Source organism: Crocodylus porosus, unplaced genomic scaffold (genome assembly GCF_001723895.1).
Source record: "Crocodylus porosus isolate Cpor-Errol unplaced genomic scaffold, CroPor_comp1, whole genome shotgun sequence".
Lineage (NCBI taxonomy): Eukaryota > Metazoa > Chordata > Crocodylia > Crocodylidae > Crocodylus > Crocodylus porosus.
This window is the reverse complement of record NW_017728906.1, coordinates 53,325,255-53,350,560: the sequence shown is the minus strand read 5'-3', so window position 1 is coordinate 53,350,560 and position 25,306 is coordinate 53,325,255. Positions and strand designations below refer to the sequence as shown.

At 41.4% G+C, this 25,306-nt stretch overlaps 1 protein-coding gene across 9 annotated transcripts in view; it reads right to left on the bottom strand.

Moving 5' to 3' along the window:
* The window catches only part of DMD (dystrophin), a 1,922,593-nt gene that overhangs the window by 398,600 nt on the left and 1,498,687 nt on the right, over positions 1-25,306 (bottom strand). For all 9 annotated transcript variants that reach the window (XM_019529123.1, XM_019529125.1, XM_019529122.1 and 6 more), the window contains one exon: positions 13,157-13,346. In XM_019529123.1, coding sequence (XP_019384668.1) covers positions 13,157-13,346 — 190 coding nt within the window. The remainder of the gene's footprint in view (positions 1-13,156; positions 13,347-25,306) is intronic.

Here is a 25,306-nt window from a genome sequence, read left to right as displayed (position 1 = left end):
TTTATCTCTCTATCTCTGACGTTATCTTTCTTATCAAGAGCTCTTAGTAATTTGCAGACTGCAACGGCTTATATGAATCGCTCGGAAGCAACTGTCTTACCCACCCTGTAAATGCTGGGTAACTTGATATCTGCATGCTGTAACTGAATGAATAAATCAACTCCTCTCCCTACGCTGCAAGCACATCAGTAGCGTAAGTAAAATAAATCTTTTGTGAAAACATCACGCTGTGTTTAAATCATCCCGACTCCTGCTCACCTTTATCACCCACCTACCCGGTCATACATCCCCCTCCTCGCGCCAAGCCGGTTGTGCCGACCCAGGCTCGCAGGTCAAGGGTGCACCGGCGTTATGGGGCACGACAAACTTAATCTCACAGATTATATAAAAACAAAACCATTAATAAAAACATGTTTTTATTTTATGTGTGTGCGTGTGTGCACGCGTGTGCAAGCATATGTATGTCTACATGCATCTGTGCACATGCATATGTATGTGTACACACATATTCAGAGTTCACACACATTCATTTTATTGTTGATTTTCTTCTTTGACATTCATTTAAGTATAACAGCTGTGGCGCTGCAGATTTCCCACTGAGAAGGAGCATCTAGACTTCTAAAATTCTAGCTCACCGCAAATCTCACTGCAAAACCACACATTAATTTAACTGTGCATAGCTTCTCTTAATTCTCATCTTTTCTTTTCTTTCCTGTCTATCCCATTCCCTAGAACACCAAAAGCCTCCTGCTCTTCTTTCTTACACCTTCCCTTGTATAGAAGTAGACACAGTAAGGAAAAAAAAAACATTGCTTTGTTAGCACCTAAACTCAGAAGACAGCAAAAGTAGTGTGATGTCAATCTATTTGAGTGGTGCCTGACCATTATGCTACCTGTGAAGTGCTCTTTTTAGTTCAGCCTCTTATTGTAGCAGGGCACTGGGGTGTGCCTGCTCCTTCCATGGAGCTAGCAGCCTGTGAGGCTGCTTGCAGATGGTGAAGGGGGCTAATGAGAGACTGGCCTGATTGGAAGGGGGCTCAGACTGGAGCTTATATAAGCCCAGAGCCTGAACCAGCCAGGCAGTCTCTTCCTGGCAGCATGACAGCAGGCCTTGGAACAAAGGAAGACTACCTGGGCAGAGAAAGGCAGGGTTTACATGCAAGTGGCCTGTTTTCTTCTAAACCCACAGAGGATGTGCCCAGGGCAGGGCTGAACTAAGCCAGACAGTTCACTAGCCCAGAGAAGGGGTAGTGTGCAGGATTAGGGGTCTGGGAGCCCAGAGAAGGGAAGGGGTGGAGGACCAGAGATCCCAGAATCCAGGAAGGGACTGTATAGGGGCTGAGGGTATAAATAAACAACATCCCAGAGAGAGAAGACCTGCAGAACTTGGGGCCTGGTGTATAGAAGGTACCATGCAAGGAGCCTTTATGGTGACAGGTGCCCAGCAGAGTGATAGACAGGCCTGCTAGCCTAGCGGCACAGGACTGTCACTGACGGAACCCAGGAGAGGCCCGGTGGTGACTGACACAGGCTCAAGCTCATGCACAGCCCACAAGCAGCCTCTCTTTTATGACCTTCAGTAAGAGCAAGGTGTGAGGATGAGTGATCAGAAGGGGCTGCAGTCGAGCCTGAGCCAGGCAGGGGATGCACGGCCACCAGGGGCCTTGCTACACTTATACAGTGTTTTTTTTTAAATCCTGTTCTGGTGAAAGAAACATAACTGATGTTACCCCTTCAATCACATCTTATCTTGCATTAAGCACATTAATCATAATGCTGTGGAAACAGTATTCAAAACATTTTAAAGAAAACGTTTGAGGTCTTTGTGCCATTTGTTAACAATACCTCTATTTTTTTTTAAATACAAATTTTTAAAAAATACCTCAACAAGCACAAATGCTATACCTGAGGACAAAGTTAATGGGCTGTCCTTCATGCACATAATTAATCTAGAGGAGCTGAAATTTTGTCTGTTCTACCGTGCCCATTTTCTTCTCCTCAGACTTTCTGCCAATCTCCATTCCAATAACCAGTTAGCATTTATTTGAAATGGAAATATTGAGATAAGCCATTTTTCAAACCCAAACTTATATTTGTAAATAGTTGCTTTTTGCAAACTAGTAGCACTGTATAACTAAAAGGATTATGTTCAAGTTATCAATCCACAAGCATACTAGCAGTTCCCAGTTTTGCTTTCCATAAGGTTCCACACTGGCAACATTTTCTCATTTTAGACCCTAAGATCTAAACATTGGATTTGGCCAGGCCAGCTAATACAGCAAATTATTACTTGGACAATAACTGGTGGCAGGAAGGTACTCTTCAAGACGATTCATAGTCTGGATAAATGAACCCAGAAGCCAAGGGCCATAGACTGCATCAGCCCATGAGATAGTTATTTCTGAACAAACACAAAGAATTCTCATTCTTATTTCTTGTACTCTGAAAATTATTTTTACTACCCTCTCACTTGTTCTCTACTTCAGAGACCTGCTTTGAAGTTTTTCATTGTGGTAGTGCCTAGCCACATTATAGATAAAGCTGTAACAGCAATTCTGCTTAAAGATGACATTTTACATTGCTCTAATAGTCACTTGTATAGTTAGATGGAGCTGACAATTTCTATGCCACTTCAAGGCTAACAGAACAGACTGTCCTGTAGGATCAGAAAAATTTCACAGCAGTAGGCAAGTTTGCCAGGTCAAAAAATTAAGACTTTTTTCCAGATTAAAAGCTTTCAGATATTTTCCTGCAAATTAAATAACAATTATACAAATCAGATGGACTATAGGGAAAGAATACAGGTATTGGCATGTGAAACATAAAACTTCAACTTTTTTTACTGCTATTAAAATCATATAACTGACAGCCTTTCAGGTGCTTTTCATTCCCCCTCTCTTGTACATTTCACCACTCCAAACACCTTTCCATATCTTAAGAGATAAGTCAAGGCTTATCACAAGATTAATGTGTTGTGTTTTAACCTATGCTTAAAACTGACTCGAAAGACTCATTGTATCAATGTGGCAATTTACTAAAGAGCAAAGAAGAGAGACAGCATTATGTATCCAAACCATTTGCTGCTGAGAAAAGAGTACTTCAGGAAAAAACAGAAGCTGTTCTTATAAGCTAAAGTGACAGATACCTTTGAAATGATAGGCAGAAGCTGCTTAGAGTCACAAATTGGATGAGGACTTCTCACTTTCTACCTATCTCCCACGTTTAGGGTTTAAAAACAACAGTCAGCTATGAAAAGGGAGAATTACCCTTCCAATTCATTTTAAAATATAATCTAAGATATAGTAAATTATACGTACTTCGAATACAAATATCTCCTCACCTTTAAGAATGGAAAATAATTTAGGTGCTAGGGAAGCACATATGAAAGGAAAAGCAGAAGGCAGGGTGGAAAGGAACCTTACAGACTAACTCACTCGGAGGGGCATCAGGTTTTGTAAGCAATAGCCTACATCGTCAGATTTTGTGACTGTAATGCAATGTGAGGAAAGTACGATGAAGCAAGCTGCTGCTTGCAAAAACTTACTAAACTCACTACTCTTTGACTTCTGGCTAATACAGCTAACTACCTCTTTGCTCATGGAAGAAGTATAATGTTGGGTGGATAGGGGGAGGCTGAGATTTAGTTCTGTATTTCAGTTCAAGAGTATTAAAATATTAACTACATAATGTTTCCCTTATAATGTCCTGCCAAACTAGGGCTCTCAGCATCAAAACATATGTGCTGAATTCAGCAATTTTTTTTAGAATATAGATGTTAACTTTATATGAAAACAGGAAGCACTCTCAGGTTATCACCTAAAAGAATTACTGCTGCATGCATTTTTACCTTGTTAAATTTCAGGGTGAAACATCCAATTAAATTGACCTGCAGACTTAATTTATAATGATTACATTGATAAAATAACAACATAAATCCCAGCCAATTTCAGAATTATGTCCAATATTATGTAAACTGGAAAGCAATATCATATAATTATTGCTACAATGACAAACCATGAGGGTAATTAACACAGCTGAGGTTTCATACCACAAAAAGTGCTAAAGCAGAAAGTAAAGTCCATTATTTTCATCCCCTTCATATGGCCATGTATCAATCCAGGCCTTACAAGGACATATGATGCTTTTAAAATTGGACAATAAAACGCAACATATAATTACACAACTCCTTAGAGTAACCATTATGCATTGTGTGAAAATCCTCCAGAAAGTATTATAAATGTGCAAATCACCACAACTATTAGGTTGTTGTCAGTTCAGACAAATGGTGCATGCAAATGCATGTTCATAGAAACAAACAGTGCATTTATAATGCAAAGATTTAATATAATTACATCACCAGGCAATCAGAATGTGTAGTTATGTTGGAGTCTCCCCACTCTCAGTGAATAGATTAAGTACTGACAGGATATTAACCTTATTTTCTACCAGTGACTTCCTGATCTAATCATTTCTGATCAAAATCAAAAGCAACACCTACCAGTGGCTGATATCCCCAGACAAATTATTTCTATTATATGAAGTTGTAGATGCACAAAGGAAGAATAATTTACACCGTTGACTTAAAAAAAGAAAAAGAATTCTGAGACTAGAGCATGTATATGAAAAAATCTTTAGCGATATTACTTCTTGATATGCAAAAAACATTAGTGAGAGGGTAAAAATATATATATTCCCAATTGAAATCTAAGATTTTCCATTATTTCTAGCAATAAAGATTTATCAAAATACATTTTCTACTTAACATTCTCAGATTATCATGACTTAATGCATCCCTATGATCAACAGAATTACAATAAGGATAAGGCAAACCATTGATCTGTATTAAGGTCCTCTATCATTATTTCCGTGGTTCCTACAAATAAACATCTAAAGAGAGAGATAGGGGACGCAAACCCAAGCCTATATATTTAACACGATTTCTGTATGCACTATAAATCCTTAGCAGTGTTTTTTTCAGCTAACAAAGAAAAAACAATAAAAGTATCTGAGCAATAGGTTTGTGCAAAGCTTCAGGTTGCTGATTTGATTCAGCGGAGCTTCAGCCCAGTTTGGTGGCCAAATCTCCAAATCCGAACTGAATCAGGAGCTCCTTTAATTTCTCCAAATTGACTCAGAACTCCCTGAATCGACTTGGAGAGATTTAGAAAGATTTGACAATTCTGACAGATTTACATACCTCGAGGTTCCAGGCGGCTTGCAAATGCTGAGATGGTGAGGCAGATGGAGCATCCCACAGGATCTCGGTGGGGTCCCCAGTGTGCTCGGCAGTAGACCCAGATGTGGACCAGAAGTAGTTCTGGTCCACTTCCAGGTCCGCTGGGAAGTGCACTAGGGGAGCTCCCCAAAGCCCCCTGGATCAGCAACTGGTGCCTCCTGGGTCTGAGGGGGGCACCTGGGGTCCCCCTGCAGGCAATTGCCCCAGTATGCTCCCCAGTGGACCTGGAATGGACCAGAAATATTCCGGTCCACTTCCAGGTCTGCCACCGAGCATGCAGAAGGCCCCCATGCGCTTCTGTGGGACACTCCATCCACCCTAGTATCGCAGCGTTCACTAGCTACACCTGGTACCTTGAGGTTTGTAGAAAAAACATTTAAAGCTGTGTCTATGGCTGAATCGTTGATTCTCCAAATCAGCATTGAATCTTCAGTTCCGGACTTGGCTGAATCGAATCAGGGACAGTGATCCAAACTGAGAAATTGAATCACTGTCCTCAATTTGGGCCAAATCCAGATCTGAATTGAATACGGTCTGTTTCAAACACCCCTACTGAGTGACACTTCTTCCTACTGGAGGAAGGAAAACCCTGGTGCTTGGGCACTTGAACAGAGTTGTTATATTGTGATTAAGATTTAGACTGGTGCCTGAAAGCTGGTTTGCAGTCCCAAGACAACATCAGGATAATTCTGGCAGATGGTAGTTTTAACCTTCTACATTCTGGAGCTTGGAGTCTGAGAAACTGCTCTTGGCCAAGAGATGCATCACATCCCTTTCATCAACATCCATTGGTGGGCTGCAGAAAAGTTTTCTGCTCAACTGATGCACCAGTTGTAATGAAGTTAACAGGGATTCCGCTCCATGGAAACCAGCCTCCACCCCACTCCCCCCCCCAGCTAGTCTGAGATGGTGCATTTAAAATGCATACCCTTCCATTTCTTGTGGCTGTTTAGGTCCTAAAGTGGCATTAGGTCCTAAAGTGAAAGGGATATGCTGATGGTTGATGTAAAGGTTCCTTCACCCAGTAAAAAAAACCCCGAAACAAAATCTTATCAGGAGAGGAGGAATCTGTGTTCCTTCCACCTTTGTCAAAGCTTTATACAACCTGCTCTTTACTCTTATTTAAATACAGTTTTAACGTGACTACATGGCTGCGGTTTTCCCTTGCTCTCCTTTTTACGCCATTTTACATATTATTTACCCTCTCAATAGAAAATAGCAAAAACTATTGCTTTTGAAATTCCATTAACGCTTAGCTTTTTTTGGCTTCCTTCCATGCACACTTGTATTTGTGATTGTTTTTTCTTTGCTTTTAATATAACTATGTGATTGCAGTTTCCATTGCTGGCCTTTCTGCTCCATTCTACACATGAATTACCGGTACACTGTCTGCATAAAAATGCCTAAAGTGCATCACTCTTAAAATCCCATTAGTGCTTCCACATCTATTAATGGCTACTTTTTTGAGCTTGTTGCCTCTTCAAATACCTTACTGGCAACCAGAAAACCTGATGTTTAAGGCATATGTGAACACCTGTCTGTTGCATTTGTTTGTATCTAACCATTATACCATATCCACCTTACTTGCCTTGCAAAGTCATTGACATACAGTAAGTCTGAAAGAGATATTTTAGAGCATGGGTAGGCAACCCCCAGCATGCATGCCAGAATGTGGCACTTTGAAGCATTTTGCATGGCATGGCCTCAGGGTGGATAGCAAGGGAGCTGCGAGGGGTCTGAACCTTGTTGTGGCACTGCAGCCCTGGTCCCTTCCCTGCTCTCTCCACCTTGAGGCACACGTGCACCTGCTGCTAGCGAAGGGCTGGGGCTCCACAGCACGGGGTGCAGCTGCTTGCAGCCTCCCCATCACCTGCTGTGAGCAGCTCCATGGCAGGCAGCAGGGTGGTGGGCACATGTGTGCCTCAGGGCAGATGGCCGGGAAGGGGCCTGGGCTGCACAGCCACAAGAAGGGCTGGGTCCCTTCTAGCTCCCCTGCCGTCTGCCCCAGCACACCAACATCTTACAAGCCAAGGTGTGTTTGGCACTCTGCCCAAAGATGTTACCAACCTCTCCTATAGAGCTAAATATACATGCAGTTTTATTGTGCATTCATAGAGATTTCCTCACATTTAAAACTGCACTGCTTGCTGTAGGACTTTTATAAGTAAAGTCTCTACCTGACACACTTTTGTCTCAATTTCAAATATATGAAAATGAAAGCAGATTTCAAACTCTGTGAAGGAGTGTGTGTGCATGTGTGTGTTTTTCTCCCATAGGACAATGCCATGTTGTTGAAATTGAAATGATCCATGAAGACAGTTTGATTTTAGTGATAGTCTGACAGAAAGCAGGCATCTGTCTGGCTTACTTTCAGGTTGCTGGGTTGACTGATGGATAGGCCAAGAGCCTTGAAGGCCTGAATGTAATAGTTTCTAAACTCACAAACTCTCTGAGCCTGTGGCCCAGAGCTTCAGGACAGCTGTTCAGAGAAAGGCTATTCTACTTTGTATTTTGCAAAATTTTGAAATTTTTCCCTGAATTTTCTGTTTTTCCCTGAGTTGCCATGTAAAAAATTTGAAATAGTGAAATCAAAATGCCTGTGAAATAACTACCTTTCTCTCCAACAGCTCTACATAAAACTAAGTTTACTGCATATGAGCCAGCTTCTCTTTTCTGAAATTAATTTAGGAGTGGAGGAAAAGTATAGCAGGCTACCATTGCCTTACTGAGTTAACATGAAATTCTACTTACCTTATGTAATTTAATTAAATAGACTGGACTTTAAAAGACAGAGGGTGAGAAAGAGAGAATCTGTATTTGAATGTTTCCTCCACTTACAGCTTATTTATTGTCATGATGATAAAAGCTGCAATAAATACTGAATTTCACTTCATAAAAAAAGTCTTCATTTTAAATACCTAAAACTTTTCCCCAAACCAAGCAAATCTATGTTTACAATCTGTTGTGTAAATTTTGCCTGTCATTATGTGACAGCATCATGTAGTAAAAATTAAGGGCTCTATTTCTACTTTCAAGAAAATGATCTTCCTGATGTCACGTAGTTGGCTGGAATTGTTAGAAAAAAGAATGTGTTTTCCCTTCTTCCTCAGTTATTTATTGCTTTCTAGAGCTTCCAAACTTCCACCTTGGTAGGTACATCTACATGTGACAATAATGTGAAGCAATAAACTCCAGTGCATATCATGCCAGAGTTTATTGCTCCCAGGAGCTGTGTTTACACATATGCCTGGATCCGCACCACCATGAGCTGAGTTGGAACAGCCCTGACTAGTGATAGACTTTACTTTATACACTGAATACACCATAGATACTAACTAATCTTCAAAAGGATCCATGGTGGTTGTTGGTAAGACACATTATTTAACAGAGAGCAGACAAGAACTCAGATCAAAAGTGCCCAGTGTCAGAGCCAAAATCAGAAGTTAGGAACCCTGATTTTCAACGTGGGACTTATTCTCTCCCATTCCAATACTTTTACCTTGGTTAGTTGTTTTCTGTTTTTTCAAGAAAGAGACCCAGAGTCCATATTTATCACAGACCTCACAGAAGAGATGAGCTCTAAAGAATTTAAAAATGGAGTTAGGACTATTAGAGGGCACAGAGAAGTAACAAATTCTAAGCATAGAAAGTAAGGGCGGGGCACGGAAATCAGAAAAATGAAGTGGACAGATAGAAAAGGGTGCAAGAAGGTTTAAAAGCTAACTTGTACTTAACCTTTGTTAGTAAGGACAATTACCAGAAATTTGAGGTAGAACAAGAGGAAGAGTAAATTAAATGTCTGAAAGAAAATAGTAAGATTATTATGTCAGTAGCAAGAGTTTGAATAAGTTAGGGAGAAGGATGAAAAGAAGAGAACCAGATTTTATGGTACATATGCATATAATACAATAGAACCCAAATATTGCTCAGAGTTAGGTTCCTTTGTCTCCCCCTCTGGGAAGATGAGGCTTTGAAAAGTAACAGAGCTGCAGCTAATGGTTGCTTGGGATCATTGATGAACTGCGGCTGAGTGGAAAGGTGGCAACCGATGAAGCAAAATGTGCAGCTAAGCATTTTGTACCTAATTCAGCAATCCATTGCAAAATGAGTATGTTGTGAAACATCCAGAGAATAAACATTTTGGGAAAACAGAATATACAGATTCTATTCAGGGCAGAATGAACTATTGCTCAATACGCTTGAGGAATATGAAGAAAACTTAGAAAAGAAGAATACTTAAGAATGTGCGTTGAAGTCTATGGGATTCATCCCATGCTTAGAGGTAAGCTTATTCTTAATATTTTGGCAATGGAAGCAAAGAGAGGATGACTCATGCTTCCCAAAAGAACGTTAATACAAACTGGGTAAAAAGGGATATAATGGGATGTTTCTAAATCGATTTTAAAACCCTTAAGCTGTTAACATTTTAAATGATCATACAGTGCAATAGACAGTCTCATAAAACATCTCCAAATCAGAGTGTAGCCTACTACATAAAAAAGAAAAACATGAGTGTATTTTGATCATAGGAAGGTGCATCTATCTTAAAAATATGGTCACTCAAATCATACCTAGCTATGCATCCCATCTTTCTCTGTCAGGATGGAGAAATTCTTCTCTTTAAAAAAAGAAAGAAAAAAAAAGAACAGCTTTGGCTCACATCATAGAGTACTGGAGTGACCTTTCTTTAGGGATCCATGTAATAAATATACCTTATTCAAAATCCTGGCTGACATCTCTTAATTCTTTTCTATTCTGTTATATTTCTAAATAATTTCCTTAGGGCATCAACCAATATTTTTGTTCAGAGCCTTGTACCCTTGATTGGACAGCCCGTTTGTCAGAACTTGTAACATGTTTTGGTACTAGTTTTTGAAACAGCTGGCAAGAACACACACACAACCAAAAAACATGTTTTTTACTTTGGTCAGGAAAAATGGTTCTCACTAATGGTTCCAGACCTTATCTCCCCTTTAGCTTTCACTGGTATTTCTCTTACAGCTTTACCATATCTCCAGTGTAAAACCTGCTCATGCTGTCTGCAAGATACTATTTCATATGCAGAAGTGAAGAAAAACAGCTATTTCACATATGGTAATGTTCCTCACAGATCTTAATGTTTGATTGATAGAAAAATGACCATTGTCCTTTAAGGAAAACTCACAATCTCTAGAGAAGAATTCTGAAGTCATAATATCAGCACTACACATAATACCCATACTAGGTAAGGTGGTTCAAAACATTTTAGAGCTGACACTCTTGAATTAAAAAGTTTTAAGTAAAACTCCTGTTTTAGCTTAAGTAAAACTCCTGTTTTGCTGAAAAGACTGGCTTGAAATAATGTCCCAGATATAAAGGACAGCAGCTATTGTAATGGTATATATTTTATTAAATGAATTGTATACAATGCTTACTTTTTACAATGGCACTGATTTACTGTAACAGAAAATCATGCTGATCACGAGCAACAGCTACACTGTTTTTCTTAAGTTGGCAAAACAGTAGATTTGTCAGGAAAGGGGCATCTTCAAGCCAGTACCATTAATATATCAGGACTTCTTTTACATAAATGTCAATGCCACTGAAACCAGTCTGGAAAAGGCACTTCCTCCACCTCTCATAGTAGGAGTTTAAAAAATAATAATTAAGAGCTTCCATAGGGACATCAATCATATCAATTCCATTCAGGGGAAGGACATTTCATAATCTACTTGTGGCACTCATGAATTATGAGATTTTTCTGAAGGATTAACATGCTATGAAGTAGCTGATAAACAGGAAGAGGCTGATTAGTCTAGCCAAAGATATACGTATACAGAGACAGATTGATGGACAGCCAGAAGAAATAACAAAACAAAACACATTGTTAAGATATCCCCCAACTCCCCCTCCATTAGTCATCAGCCTTAACTGAAAGTCAAAAATTACTGCTCCATGGGTGGACAGGTATATATGAATCTGTTGGGAGTAACAGACAATAAAACAGCTGCTGCTGTGTCTCTGCATACTAATGTTTGTTTTTAATATGTAAGAATCACTGCTCTGGCTGTACAGCCACGATCAAAGGGTGAAAAGAATGGCACTTGCTTCCTGAAGAAGAGATACTGCTATACTTTTTGCCTTTTATACTTTTGGGGGGGGGGGGAAGTGGGGGGGAATTAAGTGCAACATAATCCTGGAAGGAAAAGGGAAAAATCAGACTTATGCTTCTTCAACTCAAATGTAATAATTTATTTGAGAGAGAACTAAATTTTCTTAAAGAAAAATAATTCAATTTACAGGATAATTTTTATTCTATTTACTATGCTGGTTGTCTTAAGCAGACTGCTGCATTAATTTTGTCCTTCATTACTTGTTGTCTACTTGCTCTATGTTTGGGTGACTCTTGAAGAAATATCTGCTTTGAAAGATGCAAGGAAGACTTAAAAAAATATGCATTTTTAATAAGCTTATATACATTTAGAATAAAATACTAAGTATCAGTTTATAATGGAATCTAGTAGGCAGATGAACCATTGTTACATGGCATACAGATGTTATGGCATCAAATCAATGAAGTAAGTGAAAATATGACATGATACATGAGTGTAAAACAAGAACTTGGGTTGCTGTTTATTCCATTAGTAACCAAAGGATCATATTCTTGACAGTGGACAGAAATGAACTATAATGAATTTCTAAATAAGCACTGAGTCATCTCCCATTCATAACTACTTTGCTAAGGATCACACCAACGTAAGTCAGACACAAGGAGTGGGGAGAGACCAAGATATCTTTATCTGATAAAAGATTGGGATAACTTTAATCCACTTATTAAGCAAAAAATGTTTCAAACTATTTTTATGGAATATAGCATCTCCAGCTTTCAAAGTATATAATACTTCACCAGCAAGTAGTAGCAATAAAAAAGAAAAAAAGATGTGTTACAATAGAATAATTATTATAAAGCAATTATATAATTATTATAAAGAAAAATGTACCTGGCTTAATGTCATTTATACAACATAATCACTGTGATTTTAATTAATTCCCATTCAGTTAACCAATATGGTCTTTATACTGAAATTTCCTGTTTTGAATGTCAATGGATTTATTACCATAGTGAAGATAAAGTACTGTGAAGGCATTTTACAATAAAGGGCCTCTATCTTACTTATAATCTCAAATCTAAGAGCATACAATCTCATATAGTCACGCACCCATATTACAGAAATTACAGTAGCACAAGGCAAATATACCCAGCTTCAATAGTGCTCTACCACCTCTAGTGATTAGACTCTCTAAAACTCTAAAACAACAAGAAAACACATTATCCCCTTTCCTTAACGTTCTTGACAAAGCTGATTTGTTGTTTCCCGGAGGAAAAAAAATTATTTAAAAATGATGACAAATTTACTTAATATCTTTTCTTTCCAGTTACAAGAGGGTATGCTCGCTAAAAGCTGCCACTTAATAGTTTTTAAAAGTCTTGTAAAATAATGGAGGAAAAACAATTCAATTAAACAATACAGAAAAAACTCGACAATTTATGCAGCTGCTATAAATATCAGAAATGCTTAGTAAACTTTCATGCGTGCCAAGAAGCATAATTTTAACAAACTAGATTGGCAGCATGACTGATTCCTTTACAATATGACATCTAATTATCTGTTTCAGCAAAGTTTATATTACATGTTGATGTTGTGCTTTGAAACAAACAGTAGTTCTTTTCTTATTGAAATGTAAAAAAAGTCTTGGAAAGATCAGGCTGATAAAAAAGTTAAGGGTGTCACACCAGAAAAACAGTAACCAATCATCACTAACATAACACTGTTCTTTTCAAATTAATTTCCATTAAAAAAAACTGAACAGCAGGCACAAACACAAAGAAAAATCATTATCTTGCATCCATGAACTCTATAGCTGAATCACTTGACTTACCTGCCACTGTTTCATGAGCTCCCGAACACCTTTTGCATCCTCTAGTATCCTTTCCTTGCGTGTAGCATCTTGCAGGACATTGGCCGTCGTCTCTGCTTCTGTAAGCCAAGCAAGGAACTTTTCCAGATCCAGGTAGAATTGTTGCAGCAGCCTTAGAGCTGCTTCTAGTGTAGCCTCACGTTCGTTCACCCTGTACAAGTACAAACAGTCAATGCAGCACTTGTAGGAATCAGGACACGTATAGATCATTTAAAAAGAAAAAAAGTACCCTCACACACATGTGCATACACATACATGCACCCACACTGTGGGTATTCAATATACTAATCAAAGGGAAAATCTGTCAGTAAACTACTGTGAAAGACAACACATAAGACTGCATTATATACTACTGTGCATCTCCCAGCCAACGTTCCTCTCCCCCTTCCTTTTTAAGAGATGGTATTACAGTAGCATTTTTCAACCACAACAGACAGGAAATGACATTACTTTGGTAGGGAACACTGAAATACTGTACCTGAAATGTTGGAACTCAAACAAATCCAGATTAATGCTTTTTCTTTTTTAATCAAAGCTTTTTTTCCTTTTTGGTTATGGGTCATGAACCTGTTACTCCCAGCTAGCTTATTTAATTTTTAAAAGCCACAAAAATAGTTCCTGGTCACTGAGCAGTGAAGGTAATTACAGTAATTGTTGCTTACTGTAAATTGCAAGCCTTGAGGGCTGCATTTCTCACCATGTACCCTAATAATGCAGAAGATTTTCAAAGAGACACATAACAGCTCCAATCTACAGAAAGTCTGGTGCTAATTATATAATGAAACAGCAAAATAAAGATCAGTATTGAGCTTTTTAATAAAAAAGGACAATTTGGAAAACCAAAGACTATTTATCTGCCCTTGGTGAAAACCTAAACATCAGTTTGGTAGAGTATAATATTCAAGAGCCAAGCAGTCCTGCAATGGAAAAATGCATAGGTAAATTTTCCATGTTCTATCAGAATCAGCATGCAATTTACATGCCCTAGTTGTATTCATGCATTTTGGCATTACATTTGAGCTCAAATGGATTTAAAAAACTGAGCATTAGAATATGACGCATTGCTCATTAATATGTGATTGTCAATAATTATGCAAAACTGTAATTTATTTCAGCAGTAACTTTATTATGGGAAGTGCATATTAGGCAATAAACAACTCTTGCAGGGCTGGTGGCAGCACAGCTCACGAATGAACTGTTTATTCATCATGGCTTGTTTTTTTGCTGAGCACACACTCTTCTGCAGTACAGTTATTGCTATCATATGGGATAAAAACCTTCTCGCTTGTCCTCACAGCATTAAGTTGGAGTGTATGGAATAGGCTTAGAAAGTGTCAACTATTTACAATGAAAGGGTTGACTCTAAACATTTATCATCTCATAAATATACTTTAAGGCCTGATAAGTGAACACTAGGTCTGCATTTGGATTGGCTAAGGGAGTTAAGCCACTGGCCTCTTATACATCAAAATCCTGTGGCTGGGGAGACTTGAAGACAATTGTCCCAAATTATCAGCTCATCTGTATGTGAAGGCAGGGAGCAGAATTCAGTATGAATTTCTTTTCTATCTGCAATTAACTTCTCACTGTGTGTATCCGATTGTGGGATTTATTTCAGGAGCTGCACTACTCAATCACGTGTTCAATGTTCAGCTACTGACTAGTATCAGACTTAGCCAATTTAGGTCAAATTGGTATATGAAACTTCTGTCCCAGGTCCCCTCCTGGTTCTAGTTAATTCACCATCCCCCAGCATCCCAGGATGCTTTTCAGTCCTGGGCTGTGCTACTTGCTCCAGTGGAGCAGGGTTAGCCCTGTCCCTCTGTTCTCTGTAGCCAGAGCACTATCACTGCTCCACCTGGCTGAGAAAGGGGTGTGTGGGAGGGGAGGGAACTGGGCTATGGACACCAGCAGAGATTTGCCTGGGGGGAGGGGAGCAGCCCCTCTCTAGCCTATATGGTATCCCAGCTGGGGTCTGCCTGGAGGGGTCAAAGCAGCCCCTGACAGGCTTTGGCATGTCCAGGCCCCAGGCTGGGCTGGCACAATGAGGGGGAGTGGGGTTTAAGCCCTCTTTCCCACCTACACAGGACCCCAGCTGTGGTCTGCCTGTCAGGGGCTGCTCTGCTTGAGCAGGAATGGAGGAAAACCCTTGGAGGGCTTCTCTCTCAGCTTCCCTCCCTTCCCTTTGGCAGTGACTGGAAAACTGGAAGGTGTGCTCTAGCACCTTCCAGCTTCTGACCTGAGCCAGTGTAGGCATGTGACTGGATTTCCAGAATCAGAAGTGAATGTCTGTTCACCTGCTTCTTGGTTCAATATACACAGTTTAGACTAATCTGGAAAGATTGAATTGATTCAGCCTTGGGTTTTTTGACCGTCTGTATTTAGCCTGAAAGCCCAGACGCAAAGACAGACACTTTATGCCCAAAAGCTTGCCCATCATCTCTCTCAACTATATAGTTGGTACAATAAAAGATATCACAAAACAAAAACAAATGAAGACAAAACAAATCAAACATAAAAACTACCTTGTCTATGGTACTCAAAGTCAAACAGTTACTTATTAGTCTTTTGGTGTTACTTCACTCTCTTTTTCCCACTAATTCCACATTAAATACCTCAAGTTAAAAAACAATACTGACTTCTGGACCTCATCCTGCAAAGACTTGTGTGTGTATATGTATATATGTGTGTGTACACACATATACACACACACACAGCAGATCAATCTATTAGCTCCTCAAATGTCTTCTGAAATCTTAGGCATGGGTATCCTTCTAAGAAGAATCTAAGAATTCTAAGAATTGGAATGTCAGGAGTTTCAATAAGTACACAGGCTTGCCATACATGCATAGTTACTAGGTGCAATAGAAAAAGGACACATACATATACATAGATATATTTATATGATATACACACACACACACATGCTATATATAAAGATATATAGTTTATTAGAAAAAGGGTATATATTTGAAACAGGTTTTCACTTATAACTCAACATTGATGTGTTCAAGTGTTTATGTTTTAAGTGCTTGCTTAAAACCTGTTAAACTATTCATAAATGAGACACTGTGCCCCGAAGGATAACTCCTGTTGTGCAAAAAAAGGAAAGTCACAGTTTTTTAAAATCTAAAAGTATCACAAAAATAATTTTGTATTTGCAGACCACCAAATGCACATCTGCACCTTCCTGAAATCTCTGTATTGCGTCAAGTATTTTCTGTCCTTTAGAAAGTGATCTGCTGGAGTTACAGGAGGGTCTCAAAAATGAGGAACAAGTCAGTCAGAGCTTTACATTTAATATATGTTAATGAAAACAATAAGTAATACATCACATTTGACTGCTAAAACCTTTTGCAGTGTTAGACAGACCAATGGAAAGGCTGTATTTCTGAAGGCTAATATATTGCAAGTCTAAAACAAGTGAACACCAATTATCCACATTTTGCAAAGAAACTCAAAATTTCTGACAATCTAATCATCAAATGCATCAGTGACCCTCCTATACTACAAATGTAATATGGGTAACTGGCATATGCCAGTATTTCTACCTTGTTTCCTAATGTGAATAATTAAAACGTTTGCAGAGATTTCAGTATGGAATGATTTCAAGGATTTAGTGACTAAGGGCATTTGTATATGCCTAAAAAGAAGTGGTGTTTTTTTAAAACCATGTTGGAGCCCAATCCTTACCTGCTTCTCCAGTGGCAGGGAGGGGATAGCGAGCTGCTGGTGGGCAGAGTGGTTCTTAAGTTCCAACGGGGGGCTGGTGCTTCCCTCCGCAGCAGTGGCGCCCCCCCGCTCCCTAGGTGGACCCTGCCCACAGTCACCCAGCTTGGGCAGTCCCAGGGGTACTGCAGCTGTGGAGGGAAGCACCGGGTCCCTGCACAACTCAGGCAGGCAGGCTGGCTCCGGGAAGGCGGGGGAAGATGAGGCTTGTTGCTATTTTGTTTTTCTTCTGCGGAGTCCGCCTTCCTGGGCTGCTGCTGGGCTGCCTGCACAGCCCCTGAGCTGCTCAAAGCCCAGAGCTTCCCTCTAAGGCTGTAGGGTAGGAAACTAAAACTCCTCAGAGATATTTTATTTTGCAGTGCCCAAAAGTCATTTAAGGTGCATTACGCTGCCTAAATGTGCTACTGTGGCTGGAATTAACATGCAATATGCTGCTGACTGTGTAAACTGCAATGCCATTAAAGCAGTGCAAAAGGCATTTAACCTACTTTAAACCTGCTTGAAAGTGTTGTCTACAAACCTCCTAGTTATGTAGAATAACCCAGTTTAATTCATTTTACACACAGTGTACGTATATTTCATAGATTTCATAGACATTTGGGCTGGAAGGGACCCCAGAGGATCATCGAGTCCAGTCCCCTGCCCCAAAGGCAGGAAGTCAGCAGGGATCATAGGATCCCAGCAAGATAAGCATCCAAATGTATCTTGAAGGCGTTCAAAGTGGGTGCTTGAGCTGCCTCTGGCGGCAGTCAATTCCAAACCTTGGGGGCTCAGACAGTGAAGAAATTCTTCCTTATGTCCAGCCTGATTCCGTCGCAGCAGAGTTCGTGACTGTTTGGTCTTGTCATTCCTTGGGGCGCTCTGAACAGATGTTCCCCCAGATCCTGGTGGTCCCCCCTGATAAACTTATAGGTGGCCACCAGATCACCCCTGAGCCTGTGCTTTTCTAGGCTGAAGAGTGCCATAGCTCTCAGCCTCTCATCATAAGATCTGTTTTCCTGACCTCTGATCATGCGTGTGGCTCTCCTCTGCACTCTCTCAAGCTTCTCCACATCCTTTTTGAATTGTGGAGCCCAAAACTGGACGCAGTACTCCAGCTGTGGCCTCACCAAGGCCGAGTACAAGGGGAGAATGACGTTCCTGGATTTGCTTGTGAAGCATCTATGGATGCAAGCCAGCATTTTGCTTGCTTTACTAGCCGCAGCATCACATTTAACACACATGTTCATCTTGTGGTCAGTCATGACCCCCAAGTCCCTTTCATCTGTAGCAGCGTAGCACAGATGAGCCTATCAGCATGCTGCAGGTTTTTCCTTCCAAGGTGGAGAACCTTGCATTTTTCGGTGTTGAACACCATCAGGTTCTGATCCGTGTATTTCATGAGCCTGTCAAGATCTGTCTGGATCACCCACCTGCACTCAGATGTGGATGCTTTACCCCAGAGTTTGGTGTCGTCGGCAAACTTGGCCAGCCCGCTTCTGACACCAATGTCCATATCATTGATGAAGATGTTAAACAGTATAGGCCCTACGACAGACCTTGAGGGACCCCACTGGTGACCGCACACCAAGACGATTGGCTTCCATCAACCACCACCCTCTGGGTCCTGCTGTGGAGCCAATTCCCCAGCCAGCAGATCATGGTGAGGTCAAGGCCAGTTTTGCCAAGAGGTGATCATGGGATACCAGATAGAAGGCTTTTTTGAAGTCAAGATATACGACATCATGAACAGAACCAAATACCTAAAATAAGTACCTTGCTTTCAACTTTCTTCAACTATTTGTTTTGTCAATCTTTCAAATGCAGTAAACACAAAGGTTAAAGGAAAGGATTAAAAACTTTGTGACAGAATAATTTTGAATGACTGGAGAAACAGCTCAAAATCCAGGTTAAGAAATAGAAGAACCCCAAACCTCTCCAGGATTTCTGGTTTGCTATGGAAGTTTTGTTGAAGCACAGAACTGCAAATGAGCAAAGTCCTTGATATGCTCCCTCCCTATAACCCAGCAGGCAGCAAGCTATGAACATATGAAAGGGTAAAAGCAAAACACAGCACAAACAGCATACTTCCTCTGGTTTTCTTCCTGGTTCAGGATCTCCCTCCTTTATACCCATAAGGACAGCTCAAACTTTATCATGGTCTAAGTGTAATAATGAGGCTCATTTGCAAGCAAAAAGTAGGGTTTGTGCCCTGGGCCAGCAGGGATTAGCTTTTGCTATAGAAAGAGAGACTGGCATGGCCAATAGCTATGGGCTCCTATGGTGTACAGGGAACCAGTGGCCTGGGGATTAACCCTTTCACCTGCCCCATGCAACCACCACTGAATGCCATGCCTCACAGACTTGTATGTGTCCAGCTTTTCCAAAAAATCCCTAACCTGTTCTTTCACCACTGAGGGATGCTCACCTTTTCCCTAAATTGGGCTGCCCAGTGCAGTAGCCTGGGAAGACCAAGGTTAAAAAGGAATTGAGCATTTCAGCTTTTTCCTCATCAACTGTCAGTAGGTTGCTCCCCCCATTCAGAAGGGACTCACGTGTTCCCTGACCTTCCTCTTGTTGCTAACATACTTGTAGAAACCCTTCTTGTTCCCCTTCACATTCCTTGCTGCATGCAACTCCAGTTGCGCTTTAACCTTCCTGACTATCCCTGCATGCCTGAGCAATATTCTTATACTCCTCCCTCGTCATCTATTCAAACTTTCACTTTTTGTAAGTTTCCTTTTTGTGTTTCAGCTCACTGAAGAGTTCTTTGCTAAGACAAGCTGGTTGCTTGCCACATTTGCTATTCTTCTTGCACATCAGGATGGTTTGTTCCTGTGCCCTCAGTAAGGTTCCTTTAAAATATGACCAACTCTCCTGGACTCCCTTCCCAAGGGATCCTGCCCATCAGTTCCCAGACGGAGTCAAAGTCTTTTTTTTTTTCCCCTGAAGTCCATGGTCCATACTCTGCTGCTCTCTTTGTTTTGTCAGGATCCTGAACTTGATTATCTCATGGTCATTGCTGCCCAAATTGCTATCCATTTCCCACCAATTCTTCCCTGTTTGTGAGCAGCAGGTCAAGATGAGCATGGCCTCTAGTTGAACTCTCCAACACTTAACTAGGAAGTTGTCCCCATCACTCACCAAAAATATCCTGGATTGTCTGTGTGCTGCTGTATTGCCTTCCCACCATATATCAGGGTGATTGAAATCCCCTACGAAAACCAGGGCCTGTGATCTGGAAGTTGTCTGAAGAAAGCCTCATTTACTTCATCTTCCTGGTCTGCTGGTCTATAACAGACACCCACCAGGACACCATTCTTGTTGGCTTTCCCTCTGACCTTAACCCAGAGACTTTTACCAGGCTTATCTCTATACTGGAGCTCTGAGCAATCATGCAGCTCTTTTACATACAGCACAACTCCTCCTTCTCTTCTTCCCTGCCTGTCCTTCCTGAACAGTTTGTACCCATTCATGACAGTGCTCCAGTCATGCAACCTATCCCACCAAGCCTCTGTTATTCCAATCATGTCATAGTTTTTTGACTGTGCAATGACTTCCAATTTCAATTCTTTCTGCTTGTTTCCCAAGCTCCGTGCATTTGTACACAGATACCTGAGGTTTGACTGCTCTACTTTACAGCTGTAAGAATGAGGCCTCCCCTGTTGCCCTCTCCTCCTTGTGCTTCCTCCGGGTCTCCAACTTCCCCACTTGCCTCAGGGTTTTTGTCTCCATGCCCCGGCAAGCCTATTTTAAAGCCCTTCTCACAAGGTTAGCAAGCTTGTCTGAAAAGATGCTCTTCACTCTCTCCATCACGTGGAACCCATCTCTTCCTAGCAATCCTTCTTAGAACAACATTACGTGGTTGAAGAAGCTGAATCTATGCTGGTGACACTACCTAATGCAGCTATGCACTGACCTGTAGGATGTGTCTACTCCTGCCTGGGCCCTTCTCCTTGACCAGAAGGATCAAGAACACCATCTGTGTCCCCATTCCCTTTGCCCTTTCACCCAGAGTGCTGTAGTCACTCTTGACCTGGTCAGGGTCACTGGTGCCCACATGGCTGAGAAGCATTGAGTAGTAGTCAGAGTCTTGGTAATCCTTCTGTGACATCTTGGATCCCAGCTCCAGGCAAGCAGTATACTTCCCAGGACAACAGGTCAGGCTGGCAGATGGATGCCTCCATCCCACACAGAAGGGAGTCTCTAACTACCACCGCCATTACTTTGTCTTTATGGCAGTGGTCTCAATTCTCCCCATCTTGGAGATTCTGGCCTGGCCTTTTCCACCAATGGAATGCACTCCACCTCCTTTGTTGCTAGTGCTCCATATCTATTCTCCAGGCAAACCACTACAGATGGGGATGATGACTTCTGCTTGTTGCCAGAGGTCACAAGCATCCAGCTTCCACACCCTCTTCCTTTTCCAGCACTGCCTCTGCAGTCCTTCCTGGAATCCATGGAACATGGAATTGATGTAGTCCTCATGGTGGAGGACGCTCTGCAGCCTTGCTACCTCCTCCTGTAGCACTCTTGTCTGCTCCCTGAGGGAAACCACCAGAAGGCACTGTTCACATTGCAAGCACTCTCCCACCTGCCTGACACTGGAAGGAACCTGCAAGTCACAGTCTGCACAACACCAAACCAGGACCTGGGAGAAGCTCTGATGGTGTGTGGTCCTGCTTGGACAGACACCTCACAGGTGCAAGCAGAGGAAGAGCTGGAAGTGGCAGTGGCTCTGGGACTGTGATATATTCCAGCAATCTGCCTGGGTCTTCTAATCACTGCCTCTCACTTCCTACCCCACTTTCCAAACAGACCTTCGTTAACAAACTCCTGTGTATCTGGACTGTTTGCTGTTCCTTGATCCTAAAGTGTTCCCTTTTCCCTAAAAAAACTCTTTACTTTCATCAAGCTTCAACTTGTCAACTGACTGGTGAACTGCTTGCAAACTGCCCTGTTCGCTCTACCTGGTCACTTGGAGTGTCTCTTTATATTCCTCTCCTAAGTGTGGCCCAGGCACTAGCTGGAACTGACTGTCCCCCTTCTAAAACCACCCCTTTACTCTCAATTCTCCAGGTGTCAGACATCAGACCAAAAGTGAGTCTGTTTTTGGTGGAGAAGAAGGTAACTTTGCCCATGGGCATCTGGGCCTTCCCCAGCCACTGCAGGAGTGGGGCGGTTTCCTTATTATACTGTTGGGCCTCAAGCTATGGAAAGCCTTACCACCATGGCCAAAGTTCAGGGCTCTTAAGCCCTGAAGAGACTGGAGGAGGCTTTTTCCCTACATGGTATTTAAGAGTCCTGCACAAGAACCCCATGCATGGGGCTGCAGGTAAGGGTGTCTATATTGCCATGAAGGAAAAAAATCTACCATGCTGTGGCACTTCAGGCTGGCTCCCTCAGCCCCACGTGTGGTGTGCTCTGAAGTGCCATGGTCATGGAAAAGGAATCACCGCCCCCTTCACTGCCCCACAACTGCACACTAAAACTCATGTTTGCAGCCCCATGCAAAGGGCAGTAGTGCAGGTCTTTTGAGTGCCCTGTGGCAGGAGGGGGGATGGACTCTCCTCCCACATAGCACATTAAACAACACACTTTCAGCCCCACAGTCAAAGTAGCATTTAAAACCCAGGGGCTGGTTGTGGGTAAAGGGGATTGGATGCTGGGAAAAGGGGCTGGATTTTCTAGCCCCTCAGTGATCAGGGGGTAGGAGTTTGCCCTGACTTGGTCTGCAGCAGTAGCAATTGCACAGGAGCAATGCATCCTGGCATGCCAGAGGTCAGTGAAACAACTCCATTCATTTAAGAAAACTGTATAAGCATTCATTCATCCACTTTAGCTTAATTCAGAGATGAGTTAATCTTCATGCCACAAGGTGCCACAAGGAAATTTGCTCCATGCATGCCACATTTGCACCAGTTGAACTCTTGCAAATATTGTTTTTCAAGTAGATTAACTGTAAGTCATCCAGTTTAAATGTACTGCTTGTACATAGAGCATTCACTCAACACCCCCTAAGGCCTAAGAGCTCTTCATTCAACAGTCCTAAACTCATACAAGACAGAGAAGGTACATGAGAGAAAGTCTAGGAGGCAGAGCTACTAATATGTTTATCTAACTCTCTATTAACTGTACTTGATTTGCAAATCACTTAATATTTTTGTCCATCCACAAAACAGCAATTGCAATATTGATCTATCTTACAAGATTTATTTTAAGTCTTAACATTTAACGAAAGAGTTGAGATTGGTGAATGACAGACAGCATAACGTGCAAAGCATATTTTACAACAAGCACATTAACACAGAATACATATGGAACTATCCTGAAGCCTAATGAACATCAAAAATATTCAAAGAGGACTGGCAGAAATTTATGAAGCACAGGTGTTTCTTTAACTGTGATATAGTGGAGGAATTCAGAATGTTCAATGGTCTGCTTAATCAACTTCCATCTGTGTACTGGGGTGGTCTAATGTTATCACACTGGGTTGTAAAACAAAATGTGTTAGATTACTGACTGCCTCTGTGTCTCTTACAGATTTTATTTCAACGCTGGGTTAGCTCCTTTAATAAAGTGCTCTTTCTCTCCTTTGCTATTGCTATTCAGTACAATTTGCAGAAAGAATTACCCAAACTTACCTTTTCTGAGACTGATCTCTGGGTCTTAGACACACCCCTTTTGTTTGGACGAAGGATAAATAATTGCAAAGCCATACAGAAATACTTCATTCTTGTTGCTAGTGCAAATATAAACTCTTACTAGCAATTTCTTATGCTAGTATTTTAACTACACTTGCATCTCTAAAGGAAACATCAAAGACATACCAAAAGAATTAATTTCAGCTAGGATGGGGATTTAAGGAGAGTTCCATCAAAGAAAAGAAAATCACTACACATTTTCCACTGTGCATCCTAACCTAAAATCTCAAAGATTATTAATATTGATTTATTCTGGGAGCTCAGGATTCTTCTGCTGAAGATTAACATTTAAACTAAGACTATAGTATTTTATCAAGGTGATAAACAAGTGACTGGTGGAATATTTAGAGATTTTCTAAGTAATGACCAATGCACACTGAGCACAAAAACCCACTTTAGAACATATAATGAGTGGGCACTGACCCCTTCTGGCACCATGTTAACTATGGCCGAATATTTGAAGTTTGGATGTTCTCTGTCCCAGAGTATTAGACTGAAAAGAAGTAAATATTTACATTTGCCATTGTTTTTCAGTTCTCTGCTCAGATACATTCTAAATTATCTTCTTAAACCAGCTTCACGCACCACAGATTTGATTTTGTTTTTAAGGCACTGACTTTTTGTTAGGAACAAAGCTGGACAAAGGAGGAATAAGGATATCCACACAGGGAATTATTAGGTCTTAAATTCACAACTCAACTTATTTTAGATCACCTCCCCATACCAACAAGCCCTAATAATGAGAGACTGATGTCAATATGACTAACATATTCCTCCTCTGTCATTTCTAAGCCAATCGGTATATATGTAACCCTGGGCACAACAGTACCCATGCCCTCACCTGAATAACAGGATCCTGGGTACCCGGTAGCCAGTGGCTCCACCCAGCTCCCTGGGTAGCTGCTGCAGTGTCCCCAGGCAGAGAGCCCCCTCTTACAATCAAACAACCTTGCGGATGATTATAAAACTATTTACAGGATTTAATTATTTACAAGGAAACATATAATTAATGCAATAGAATAAATGTTACACTGCATGACCTAGTGATGGTGGCTTAAGGGTTAATGATTTTTGGATACACATTACATTGGGGGAAGGTATACAGATTACCCATGATAAATAAGGAACCAATAAATAAATACATTGATACTCCAAGTTATAAACCATCAAGACCTTATTTATACAGTCTATAACTTGTACACTGTATACTGAGGACCCTGTGTGCACTGCCCCTAGCGGAGTGTCTCAGGGAGCAGGACTGCGTCTGTACCCCCGCATAGGATCTGTGGCTGTCCCTGGTGCTGGTGTCCCTCGCATGAGCTCCAGGGGTCTCAGTGCAGCAAGTGGTGGCTCCTTCCCTGCATTCCCAGCAAGAGAGCTGATTCCTGCACAGACCCCTTCCCTGGCTCAGCAGGGAGCAATGTCTGGGCTGCAGGTTGTAACAGTTTCCCCTGCCCAGCACAACTTCACAGCACCCAACAAGTGCAACCCCTCCCTGGGCCTTGCCTGGCCTGGGGCTTCTGGTTGGCTGGAGCAGTCCCTGCCCCTCTAGCCTAGGGCTTCCTCCAGCATCTGAGCCTGCCCCTCCCCAGTGCTGTCTTACTCACAGGGGAAAAGCCAGGGCAGTCTCCAGCAGTCTCCCCCAGCCCTGCATCCCCCTACCCTGCTGTGCTCACCCAACCACACAGGGGCTTGCAGG